The sequence below is a fragment of the Hypomesus transpacificus genome, chromosome 14 (genome assembly GCF_021917145.1).
Source record: "Hypomesus transpacificus isolate Combined female chromosome 14, fHypTra1, whole genome shotgun sequence".
Classification (NCBI taxonomy): domain Eukaryota; kingdom Metazoa; phylum Chordata; class Actinopteri; order Osmeriformes; family Osmeridae; genus Hypomesus; species Hypomesus transpacificus.
Window position 1 is genome coordinate 13,824,224 of NC_061073.1, and position 12,487 is coordinate 13,836,710.

General features: G+C 39.8%; 3 protein-coding genes across 4 annotated transcripts; 2 read left to right on the forward strand and 1 right to left on the reverse strand.

Moving 5' to 3' along the window:
• Nucleotides 1-348: 348 nt before the first annotated feature.
• On the forward strand, nt 349-5,613 carry hal (histidine ammonia-lyase). The gene is made up of 20 exons (XM_047034061.1): nt 349-704; nt 855-915; nt 1,023-1,050; nt 1,136-1,210; nt 1,291-1,363; nt 1,513-1,579; nt 1,676-1,713; nt 1,845-1,970; nt 2,132-2,271; nt 2,446-2,493; nt 2,685-2,832; nt 2,937-3,032; nt 3,158-3,216; nt 3,313-3,393; nt 3,561-3,626; nt 3,711-3,876; nt 4,168-4,302; nt 4,620-4,728; nt 4,834-4,903; nt 5,051-5,613. The coding sequence occupies exons 1-20, from the start codon at nt 416-418 to the stop codon at nt 5,180-5,182; spliced, it is 2,007 nt and encodes a 668-aa protein (XP_046890017.1). The 5' UTR covers nt 349-415; the 3' UTR covers nt 5,183-5,613.
• A 1,557-nt stretch (nt 5,614-7,170) lies between these two features.
• LOC124476733 (cilia- and flagella-associated protein 100-like) lies at nt 7,171-10,490 on the forward strand. Of its 2 annotated transcripts, XM_047034049.1 has the most exons (10): nt 7,195-7,347; nt 7,767-7,847; nt 8,030-8,193; nt 8,283-8,361; nt 8,461-8,527; nt 8,779-8,930; nt 9,363-9,498; nt 9,607-9,809; nt 9,910-10,003; nt 10,118-10,490. In XM_047034049.1, the coding sequence occupies exons 2-10, from the start codon at nt 7,822-7,824 to the stop codon at nt 10,223-10,225; spliced, it is 1,029 nt and encodes a 342-aa protein (XP_046890005.1). In that variant the 5' UTR covers nt 7,195-7,347; nt 7,767-7,821; the 3' UTR covers nt 10,226-10,490. The 2 variants fall into 2 exon arrangements, with proteins under 2 accessions (XP_046890006.1, XP_046890005.1); XM_047034050.1 differs by lacking the exons at nt 8,030-8,193; nt 8,283-8,361 and having other exon boundaries at nt 7,171-7,347.
• LOC124476734 (small nuclear ribonucleoprotein F-like) lies at nt 10,348-11,457 on the reverse strand. Its single transcript, XM_047034051.1, has 4 exons — nt 11,370-11,457; nt 10,958-11,083; nt 10,755-10,819; nt 10,348-10,630 (listed from the first exon to the last, which is right to left on the reverse strand). Exons 1-4 carry the CDS (start codon nt 11,370-11,372, stop codon nt 10,564-10,566), a joined length of 261 nt encoding a protein of 86 aa, XP_046890007.1. The 5' UTR covers nt 11,373-11,457; the 3' UTR covers nt 10,348-10,563.
• Between the last annotated feature and the right edge of the window lie 1,030 nt (nt 11,458-12,487).

Below are 12,487 nucleotides of genomic sequence, written 5' to 3' on the forward strand. Positions count from 1 at the left end.
AATCCAAACAAAGAAACGAAATGCAATAAACAGATCGTAATAAATCTCCATTGAGGTTGACCTCTGAAATAGCCAACAGGGATCAAGGACTCCTGTTTAACTCTGTCCTGAAGGTCAAGTGGGTGGCACCAAAACGTAGGTCTGGGGATACGTTTAAAATAACTTCTGATCTAAGCAGGTGAGTTTTTTCAATCAACGTTCATTAAGTGGTAAAATGGATACCCTTGTGTATTAGCCGGGGAACCTTGTACATGAGTAGTCTTTAAATAAAATATACTGTATAAATGATGTGATCTCGAACCCGAACAAGCTTGTTATAATGTTGGCCTTATGTGTCAAACACAGGCGTGTTTTGTGTGCATGTGTCTGATTGGTTGTCAGCATTTGGGTGCGCCATTTAGTACCTTGGAGAGCGATGCGTAATGGTCAGTGCAGTATAGAATTCTCACAGTACGGTATGCCTCGTTACACAGTCCACATTCGGGACGAGTGGCTTACAGTGCCCTGTCGGGATACCTCGAGTTCAATCCAATGGCTTGCATACGAAGCACTCAAACGGTACACCAAGAACAAACCCGACAACGGTGGGATCAAGGCTCTGAAAGACACTCGTTTTGTCGCCAGGAGATGCCAAGGGCAGGGGCTGTTGGATGCGGATGACACCATCGACGATGTTCTGGAGGACAATGACTTTGTCGAACTTAGTAAGATACCCTAAATTGGTACTTCTTAATTTAACCTATTTTTATCCCATTAGATGTTGTTGTAAATATAAACAAATACTGCGTGTAATTGTGCCCAATCACCAAACTGTTATTACTAATGTCTGTCTGTAAACTGTCTAATGTGTCTAGGTATCGAAGGAGACACCATGGCTACTGATTTCACCCCCTACCAGCCTGGAGTTTCTCATCTGTATCCTTTATACATTATTCTCTTCAAACTATTCTTATTATTTTGTATTGACGATGAAATGTCGCTATTACACTATATTGTGGACAAGCTTAACCTATATCAAACAGAACAGCTGTATACAGAGAACCTGAAGACGTGAGCATACTGTGTTTGTGACTGTCATAACTGTATTGTTTTTCATATGGTTTGATTATCTGTCTGACTAATGTGATCTTTGCAGTACATCTTCTTAGATGGCAACAGCCTGACTGCAACAGACCTGGTCAATTTAGGAAAGGGGATGTACAATATAAAGGTAATGATTAACAAGCGCTGTTTGTTACATGTTGACTAGCTGAGCTTTGAGTTCATTGGTTCCCTTTATCAAAATTTCAGTTGACCCCGGAGGCCGAAGCCAAAGTTGTGAAATCTAGGGAGCTCATTGACACCATTGTCAAAGAAAACAAAGGTGAGACATGACCAAGTTATGAGTAACTTTTCTCTCTGACTTCATTTCATCTTATTGAAATACAGTATGTTAGACTCAAAGTTCATATGGTCAACCAGAATAAAATCTTCCTGTGCAACTCTTTTTGTACCTCCCATCTTTTCCCCTAGTTGTTTATGGAATCACTACGGGTTTTGGGAAATTTGCCCGAACTGTTATTCCTGTCAGCAAACTCAAGTACGTAAATCTTTAGTTCTCTCTGTCCCTATTTCTTGCTAAATGGACATCATTTTCAACATTGTTTATTCTGTTGACACAACTTCTTTTACACAGAGAGCTGCAGGAGAATCTGGTGCGGTCGCACTCAGCAGGTGTGTTTTTCTCAAATTGAAAAGTTGAACCAGTTAAACTTGATATCCATTGATGCAAAGTCTACAGATTTTGCAAGTCATGGAGTGAACTTGGGGAGTTAATGAGTGTCTGGTGTGTCTGTGGTGTGTAGGTGTGGGTAGTCCCCTGAGCCCAGAGAGAACACGCATGCTCCTGGCCCTAAGGATCAATGTCTTGGCCAAGGGGTACAGCGGAATCTCCCTGGATACCCTTCATGCCATGATCCAGGCCTTCAATGGTGAACTTACATTGCCATGTTAAAGCATGTTAGAGCTCTTAGTAGAACAATAGATTTTTTTTTCTTCATAACTAAGCCTGTCAAAAAAACATTCACAACTCTGACTGGCCAGCCTTGATGTCCGAGTTTAGAATATCTCCTATCTTTGCTTGTCTTTGTAGCCTCCTGTCTGCCCTTTGTCCCTGAGAAAGGGACAGTTGGTGCCAGTGGAGACCTTGCCCCGCTTTCTCACCTAGCACTGGGCCTCATGGGAGAGGGCAAGATGTGGTCACCAAAGAGCGGATGGGCAGACGCTAAATATGTAAGAGAGCTCCACTTTCCCTGTAACTTCTAGATAGGCAGGACTTTACCCAATGTGTGTTGGTTTTGAAACTGGAACAGTTACAGGGCAAGAGGTTCAACATGAAAAGCATGTTTGCTTTTCTCTAAACCTTGACCATACGCGTGTTTTTCTCCCCTTTTTATCTTTTCTCAGGTCCTAGAGGCTCATGGTCTGAAGCCCATATCACTCAAGCCTAAAGAGGTATTGCAGTTAACATCACTGCCTTGTGAAAGTGATAACTGTGCAAATCATAAAGGTTAAGATCCATTTAGCAAATGGCCCCTGTTTTTCCCTGAGCCTTTGTTTTAGAATCATCTTTTAGTTTTAGCTAAATATATTACCCATATCTCTCTCTCTCTCTCTTTATCCTCCCCCTTACGTCCACCCTATAGGGCCTTGCTCTGATCAACGGGACTCAGATGATCACGTCTCTGGGAGCGGAGGCCGTGGAGCGGGCTGAGAGCATCGCCCGGCAGGCTGATATCATTGCTGCCCTCACACTGGAGGTGCTGAAGGGGACAACCAAGGCCTTCGACAGCGGTAAGGACCGAGCGAGCCAAAAAAAAAAAAAAAAAGAGTAAAGTGGAATAAACACATCGTGATAAACTATCTTGACTCCCCTCGTCGCCTGTCTTCTCCTTTAGATATTCATGCGCTGCGTCCCCACCCGGGACAGATTGAGGTCGCCATGCGCTTCCGCTCCTTACTGGAATCAGATCACCGCCCTTCAGAGATTGCAGGTGAGTGAGCAGATCAATGTCAACATTTTATGTAACGTGTGCAGAGGCCAATCATGGAAATTGTAGTTATGTTCTCATGACCATTACAATATTAGATGACTTTTACTTTGTTGTTACCTTGTAAGAGAGTCACCGGTTCTGTGACAGAGTCCAGGATGCCTACACCATGCGCTGCTGTCCTCAGGTGATGCAGAATATTGAACAGCAGATATATTAACTGACAGGTTATTGGACCAGAGAATGGCAGGTTCTAAGCCCCGTGTGTTCTCTCCCTCACCAGGTCCATGGAGTAGTCAATGACACAATAGCTTTCGCCAAGAGCATAATCAACACAGAGATCAACAGTGCCACTGACAACCCTGTATCCTTATCAGAAGAAGCATTTAAAATGATGTTGTACACAATTCTAATGAAATTATAGCTAACAAGATAGATTTTGTGTATAGTTTGTTGGAAAATGCATGTACAATTTGTTGTATAACTGCCCTGTCAACACTTTATGACCATTACCTTAACTGACCATCTCAGATGGTGTTTGCAGAGAGAGGAGAGACCATCTCTGGTGGGAATTTCCATGGAGAATATCCAGCAAAGGTAAAACCCTTTGGACAGTCTGTTTGGGGCATATTTTGTATCTGCTTTCCAGTCCTTCTATCACTCTATGGTCTCTAAATATAGGCTCTGGATTTCTTGGCTATTGGCGTGCACGAGCTAGCTTCCATCAGTGAGAGGAGGATCGAGCGCTTGTGTAACCCATCTCTGAGTGAGCTGCCTGCCTTCCTGGTCAACGAAGGTGGCCTCAACTCCGGTTTCATGATTGCACACTGTACCGCTGCTTCTCTGGGTATGTGTGTGACTCGGAATAATAATAATAAACACTACTGCTGGAATTGTACGTGTCTCCGTGTGAAAGTGTGGCACTTGGGGATAACGGTTTATTTACATTTAGCAGACGCTCTTATCCAGAGCGACTTACAGTAAGTACAGGGACATACCCCGAGGCAAGTAGGGTGAAGTGCTTTGCCACAAAGACACAATGTAATTTGCACAGCCGGGAATTAAACCTTCTGATTAATAGCCCGATTCCCTAACCGCTCAGCCATCTGACCCTGTATACACCCTTTCCCATACGTAGTGTCAGAAAACAAGGTGCTGTGCCACCCTTCCTCCGTTGACTCCCTGTCCACCAGCGCTGCCACGGAGGATCACGTCTCAATGGGAGGATGGGCTGCCAGGAAGGCCCTCAGGGTGGTGGAACATGTGGAGCAGGGTAAGCCCACAGTGGGGAAAACCAAGTGATAATAACATATCATGATATTTGAAACCCATAAAAATAATTTGAATAATAATTCGTAAAAACAAAAAAGCACGAAAAAAAAATGTATTTCTTAAAAGATCTCTTTTGAGTAACATGAGCACTGTCCCTTGAGGTGAAGGAAGGGACACCCTCATGGATGCCAAATCTTGGTGTTCCGTGTTTAAAAAATATATATTTATGTTAAGTCAATTAAATACAATATGCAGTTGTCGGTACTATCCTCTGTGACTAAGCTGGTCCATAATGCATACAACCTCCTCTTCCCCCAGTTCTTGCTATTGAGCTCCTAGCTGCCTGCCAGGGTATTGAATTTTTACGCCCCCTGCGTACTACCACACCATTGGAGAAGGTCTATGACCTTGTACGGAGTGTTGTCAAGTAAGTCAAACAGATATGGCCAAGGTACACACATTGGGAACAAGCTGGTTAATACTTGTCCAGGGTTCATTTGTCCCCTCTCTCCTTTCGTTCTTGTTTTCACAGGCCCTGGATAAAAGATAGATTCATGTCCCCGGACATTGAGGCGATCCATCGTGTTCTTCTGGACCAGAAGGCAAGTGTAGTGTCATACTGACTTAAGTCTGAGTGTCAGAAGTTTGGATGTATAACAGTGAAGAAAATGTATGTTTGTATTTAAGTACAATGATAATTTTGTGCTAACTGGTCTGCTATATGTCCTCATGGCCTTATTATCCCAAAGGTTTGGAAAGTGGCTCAACCGTACATTGAAATGTACCAAACAGAGTACATCCCTGAATCTCGCCCTGAGTCTCCAACTGCCTTCTCACTAGAGTCACCAGCATCACCACGGAAACGTGTCCGCCATGAGTGAAATTATAATCAGCAACAAACTAATGTTGTCATATTCACACTGAAATACTTTACCATTGATTCTGAAGTATTTCTTTCTACACGTTCATGTTTTTTAACAATAATTTTTCACTAACCCACTTTCTATTGAGGCTAAAGATGCAAATGATGTTATTCCAAATATTTCTTGATTAACTACATTTATAATGATTTGGGTTATTTAGTCATTCAGAGATTACTTAAATGCTCATGCAAATGACATAAACGCTTATTTATATAAGCTAGACAATATTTATATTGTATCATCTGTTCAACGTGCAAAAAGCCTTTAATGCCCCACTACTACCTCAGCTATTTTCAATAAAAAAAAGGTCTCAAACTAAAATGACTGTAAACTGCTGTTATTTAGTAGGCTATGAAATGATAATTGAATCAATAAAAAAGAAACACTGATTTGATTCCAATTTCTTTTTTACGTTGTATTATTGAATGTATATACACATCAGTGTATCAGTGATGTTAATATTATCTGCATTTTGATGTTTTATACAGCTTTTGTGAATAGGTACTGGAATTTCTTTAAATTAACTTTGGGTTATTTGGTTAAGTTAGTACACGGAATGTAGGCTGCAACGGTGGGCATATGTGGAGAACTTATCGATAACGTTCCTCCATTTGACTGTAAAGAGCGCATCATGATAGGTTCACCCCGTGCGCAAGTTTGTTTATATTCGAATGTGTCTCCAAGGACCTAATTACCATAAACATAATCATTTCTTGAAATTAAAGCTGGAGTTCAAATAGCTAAAAAGATACGCGAATTCAGTAGTTACAAAAGTAGTGAGGTAAGTAGCCTAGATAAATATTTTAAACCTACAGCGGAAAATGATTATGTAAAGGCATACTATATAAAATATATTTTTAATTGGTCTAGATTCTTACGTTTTGAAATAGCTATCACATAATTGCCAACATTTTTAATCGAAAGAGAAAATGTGTATTTTTTGTGTGCTTCAAAGCAAACGAACTGCTCGATCTGATCAGATAATGGCAATTCCTCTAAAAATGCCAGTCATAAAGAAAGGTAACCTTACAATATAATTTAATATTACTCCTCCTATCATATACAGTTAACAATCTACAGTATTATTTCAAAATATTTTGTCATAAAATTATTGAGAAGTGTACTGTACTGTAATGTACTGTAATGTTTAATTGTGAAATGCCAAACACTACTTCCAATCAAATGTTTGCCCTGTGTAAACAGTTTAAATCTTACATTTTAATTATCATGTTTAATGAAGTCAATAAATTGTTTGTGTCAATCAATCTTTAGTTAAGGTAGGTGCATTCAATTCCACTCCTGATGCACAATACCTCTCAAACAGGAGAGTTGGTATGGCAGGTACAGTACTTCATCTCTACAGAGAATCATTTATTATTAATGTTATGTTCTAATAACAGTCGATGGTGATATACAAAGTTTGTAGACTCCATGGGTTATTTTACAGAAAGCTTTGAGAAGACCACAAACTCAACTCTTGATACCATGTGGCTTAAATCAAGAAATAGAGGTACAATTCATAGTTAGGACAGTGACTAGGTGACTCATCTCTTCATGAGACTTTAGAAACAGAAATTAATTGAAACAGCGTTCTGTGGTAATGTTTCCCTACAGATGAGGACAGAGAATCTGCTAACCCCTTTGTGCTTCCTAAGGATGTGGACATCTTTACAAAAAGAGAGGCCGATTCTATCATCGAGAAACAAGTATGTATTGCTCTCTGAATCAACTTTGAAGTGTTTCTTAGTGCATAATGTCTAAGTGATAAAAATGACACATTTGTGTGATGTCCTTCAGGAGAAGAAGTTTTTGAATAGGTTGCCAACAGAGCTGAAGAGCACCTTCCTGTCTAGGCTCAGGTCTCGCTCTGCCCCCCTGAGGATGGTTGAAGAATCCATCTCAGAAACGGATGAATCCATAAGAGACAACAACACATGGGCCACTGTAGTCACTAAAGGCAGGACCGGAGTCACATGGCACCACACAGTGTATTGCAATGTGCTGAATATTGTGGTTTTGATGTATACAACCACATTTTATAATGATATTCACCAGGTCGTCGTCAAGAAGGGGAAAGTGTGAGGGACTACTTGGCAAAACAGAAAGAAATGTTTAGGATTCAGGTAAAATCTATACAAAACAACAGTTTTTCTAGGTAGGCTACTATGACTAGATAGTATGGGCAAATGTATGTAGCAATATGTAATGTTGTAATTTACAACAGCTTTTTGTCTGCCTCTACAGTATTCTCTGTCAGTGAAACTTGATACTATCAAACAGTTAGAGAAGGACATGGTCATAGAGAAAAAGAGAAACCTTATGGCTGAAAAGCATTTGGAGAATGATGCCATTGCCTTTGAAAGATTTATTAAAGAAAATGACCAGAATTCAGTGGAAGCTGTTAAGTTGTAAGTTTTGGTACACATAACTTACAGTCATAAGGATCAAATGTTGTATGTCAGCCATTGCATGTCAGTAGCCTAATCATGTATTACTATGCAATGATGACTCAAATGCACTCTTTGTGTGTTTTTTCCCTTAGGGCTGAGAAAGAAACACTTTTGAAAGTTGAGAGAACTACAGAAATTAAGAAAGTCATGGCAAAAATTATATCAATTAGAAGGTAATTACACCTGAACTGTAAAGTGCTTCAGTCGTCCGACAGTTGTCACTCAAAATGATCATTTCAAAAGTTGACTCCTTCATGCTCGATTTGTACCTAAGTATGTGAATGTTAGTTTCTACAGTCCTCCGCTCTACCAACTTCATGCAGAATATCAACACTAAATGTTTTCTTTTTATTAGTGACATATCAAAATACCAAGAAATCCTGAAGGAATACCAGATCTACAAAAAGTTTCTGACCTCAGTCGCACCAGCAGAGTGGCGCAAAGATCAAAAGCTGAAGAAAGAGAAGCGAGTGGTAGAGCAGTGGGGGAAACCGAATAAAGATAAACAGTCTTTAACATGTAAGGTCCGATAGCCTTGATGTCCTTTATAATGTTAGTGTCACCCCCCAAAGCTAGGCTACTTACTTTCAGTTTGTTTTTCTCCCAAGATGACAAGAAAGTATGTCTAACCGGCAGACGTTATTCCAAAGTGACTAAAATTACACAGACAAGACATCAGAGAAAGAGGTTAAACAGCATTTGTAATTGTGTGTTAGGTTAGTTGAGATCAGCAATATTTGGTTATATTACTTGTCTGTAATAATAATCATGTGTCTGTAATTGCAGTGGAAAGGAATGCGCTGGAAGACAGGAATCCATCACAGAGGTGATAGAGCCTTCAGACAGTGATGAGGTTTGGGTCTTTGCAACTTAATATACTATTTTCAAGTAATTTTCTCACAGTACATTTAGCAGACGCTCTTATCCAGAGCGACTTACAGTAAGTACAGAGACATTCCCCCCGAGGCAAGTAGGGTGAAGTGCACGTCATTGGTCACGGCCAGGAATTGAACTGGCAACCTCCAGATTACTAGCCCGGTTCCCTAACCGCTCAGCCATCTGACTCCCGTTAGATAACTAACATGTCCTGTTGTGCCTTCCAAGGAGCCAGAGCTATATTTCACTGACCCAAGAGAAATGTTACATATCCTAACTGACTTGGAGGAGCAGAACTTATCTTTCATCCAGAATTTCCAGGAGACTGAGGAAGCCAGGGACGAGATCTGCAAAACTGTCCAACTAATGCAAAACAAAACGTAAGCTTAAAAGACAAAAAATGATCCCATCAAGTACAAATCTGAATCGCTGTTGGCCTCCTCAACAAGGCCAAAGCTCACACTGACTGAATGTCTTTAAAACTTTTTACATTTTGCACTACACTCATTCCTGTAATATTTGTATTTTATATTGTATTTTATATTGTAAATTAGCAACTTATATTTTACTTATTGTATATTTTATTTTAATTGTATTCCACTTAGTATTGCTAGTTTATGTATCCTTAGTATAGTTAGACCACATATTTAAATTTAAGATTCCTATATGTTTACTGTATGCACCTTCCTGCCAAAGCAAATTCCGTGTCTGTGCAAACTTTCATGGCGAATAAATCCCATTCTGATTCTGATACTAGCACACCAATGCACACTAATTTAAGTGATGTGAGTATATTTGCATTTCTACTGTAGAGCCAATGAGACCCAAGTCCTGCAGCAGCAGATTGACATCCTGAATAACACAATCCAGCGGGAGGAGGAGAAAAACTCTGATCTGGAACTGAAGTCCAAGATCTTCTCCTATGGCGAATATAGAGCTGATAAACAGGTCACTCTCACATACATTCTCATCCTTTGACATACGTTCATGAAAAACGACTTGTTGCGGAAGTGGTTTGAAGTTTAAACTTCAGATAAATTCACATTGCTCTTGCAGGATCATATGCTTAAACTCTTGCACAACAAGATGAAGGAGGTGTTTAAGATGTGTGGGGGGGAGGTGGGAACCCAATTCAGCACCCTTCACATGCTAGCCAACATAGAGAGCAGGATGGAGGAGGTCCTGGAGCGCTTGGACACGCTACCTTCAGAGAACGTGGAAGCAATCCGAACAGCAAAGGAGAAGGAGAAGAGACTTATGTGAGTTCTCACGCACCTTGTAGTCATCACATATCCAAGAACATTGATTCCCTTCTATAAAAATCGATGCAATGTTTTTGCTTTTGTTTTCGTTCCTAAGGATGCGTGAGGAGAAGATGGAGATGAAGAAACGTCACCATGAGGAAAGACTAAAAATAGCTATAGAGAGGGCGACTAGTGACAGCAAGAAACAGGTCTGTATTTCTTTGTATCTATTGACACGAGAGCTGTGCATCTGGTTGGACTAAATAACATATTCAAACTAGACAGATGCCCAACAAAGTAAAAAGTGTGTTCTATGGTTCTAGACTGGACGTAAACTGATGCCTCGATCTGAGCCGTCAGAGGTCAAGAAGAACAAAGTATATGTCATGAGCTCAAAGGAACAGGAAGATGCTTTGTACTTCTTCACTTGATCACAATCACACCACAATACAGAAGTTATGCATTAGCCTACAAGTATATTAATTCAATTTGATCAATAATAAACATTTGTATCCTTGTGTTTCAAATACAAATTACAGCAAGATGACAAATATTCATGAAAAGTGCAATGTGCACAATTTTATTAAGTTGTGCTTCAAACTGCACAACAAATTATGTCATAGTACAAAAAAAAGACATGTTATGGAGATGCAGAAAGTCGTTTTCTCAATACACAAAAAAGAAAAAAAAAATCAAGGACAAGAATGTATCAAGAATTCTAACAGTTCCATTGAAGTAAAAAGGTAATGCATCATAACTTGGCACCTCTTCACTCTTTCATTTCACCATCCTCCTCTTCTTCCTCCACTCCCCTTATGTACAAGACATTGTTGCACCTGAGAGAGGGAGAGCATTTCCTTACAAAGCTGCAGTACACAACAACAAGAAGAGTAGATTATATTACTAGTTCCTATTGCACCATTGTATGTGTCAATTATCAGACACATGGCAGATCCTCACCTGACTAGCACTTCTCCTAGGTGGCCAGCCAGTGCCCCATCAACATACTCTTCAGTGTTGGCCAACTGTAACGAATCAAGCAAAGTTTGAGTTTACCTGGGGATGCAATACTGGGAAAATGAACAGTGGTTCAATTGTAGTTGCACAGGATTGTGCAGAAATATTTTCAGTTAATTGAGTTGGGATTTTTGGCGGCCACATACCTGCATATTCATATAAGCATCCACAGACACTAGGTAGCCTTTGTATTCCATGCCCCACTTCAGCTTAACCATCACCGGCTTTCCCGTTAATCCGTTCAAGAATGGTTTTGGATTCAATGGGAGACTCTGTAATTGCAAACAGTTAGTTAGAACGTACTCACTTGAAAAGCTGTACACGCCTGCACGGATACAACTCGCTAGCTTACAAGGCTAAACAGGCCACTAGCTAGCCTACACAAGTTACGGTAGCTAGGTTGCTAATGTTAGCTAGCTAACACTAGCTAATGTTAGCTAGCTATAAAACTGGATGGAGGTGTGCCTGCAAAATAAATTTGGGGTCTAGATATCAAAGGAAAAACATGAATTAGCACCCTTCTCATCGAACACTCCAAGAAGTAAAACGTTATTTTACCATTTTGTAGTCAAAAAAGGATCGTAGACTGGTTACTTCAACGACGTTTGCACGCCGTTTTCGAAGAAGGAAGTGCGCTACTTTGACCCTTGACTGTGATTGGTGGAAAAGAAAACGTCACAGGACAGCATGTGCAGAAAAGTTGATCATTACTTAAATTTACACCGGTTTAATCGTTGCTAGCAACTTAACACATGTGCGGAAAACTTCATCCTTATTTAAATGTACACCGGTTAAAACATTCCTAGCTACATAACACATTTGTAAAACTGTTACTTTTGTTGCTGTTCGTTTCAAACATAACAAAATGTATGACCACGAGAGGGCAATGTTTTCTTTGGGTAGGTTAACACAATGCATACAAATTGCATCGGAAAAAATTAAATGATGTTCAATTAACGCTAGTTTCATATTCAGTAGTCTTGTAAGGCGTTCAAGGCAAATAATTCACGTGGAATTGGCTAGGCTACTCGAATGCAGTTTCATTCGTGAAATATTAACCAAAAATTAATTTATCTTTCAATCTGTATTTCGTGACACCCTCTAAGAAAAACGATATACGCTGACAACTATCACACCACACTAAATCTATACTCATGTCCTAACATTGGATGTAATCACTTAGAAGACTGAATAATGGGTGATTTGAAAAGGGGTTTACGATACTGTTAACCCTAAGTTTCATCATAACAAAAACAACGATAAAATCCTCAACCAACCATGATTTGAGTATAATATTTTGAAAGGTTCATGCTGTGAACTTTTTAACGTTTGCTTTCCATGTGCTGTGCTGTAGCAGGTGTAAGTAAATATTTTTCTTTGTTTATATATGTAGACTTCCAAACTCCTTAGATACAAGTAATCGGATAGATTTTTTGTTTGCTCATGTTTCTATGATACTCTTCAAAACTCCCTTAGTTACAGATTCAGCTATACACAATCCGAGCCAAACTCAGATGCAGTCTCAGACAACTTGCCAATTTCCATCCAAACTTGGGTTGATGGCTAGGATAGCATTAATTCCTATTGTTGTTTTTCCAACATCCAATGAGCCCATTCCACATTTATGAGACAGGGAAAGTACAACCTGGGAAATGATCTGTGTCAAGGAAAATAGT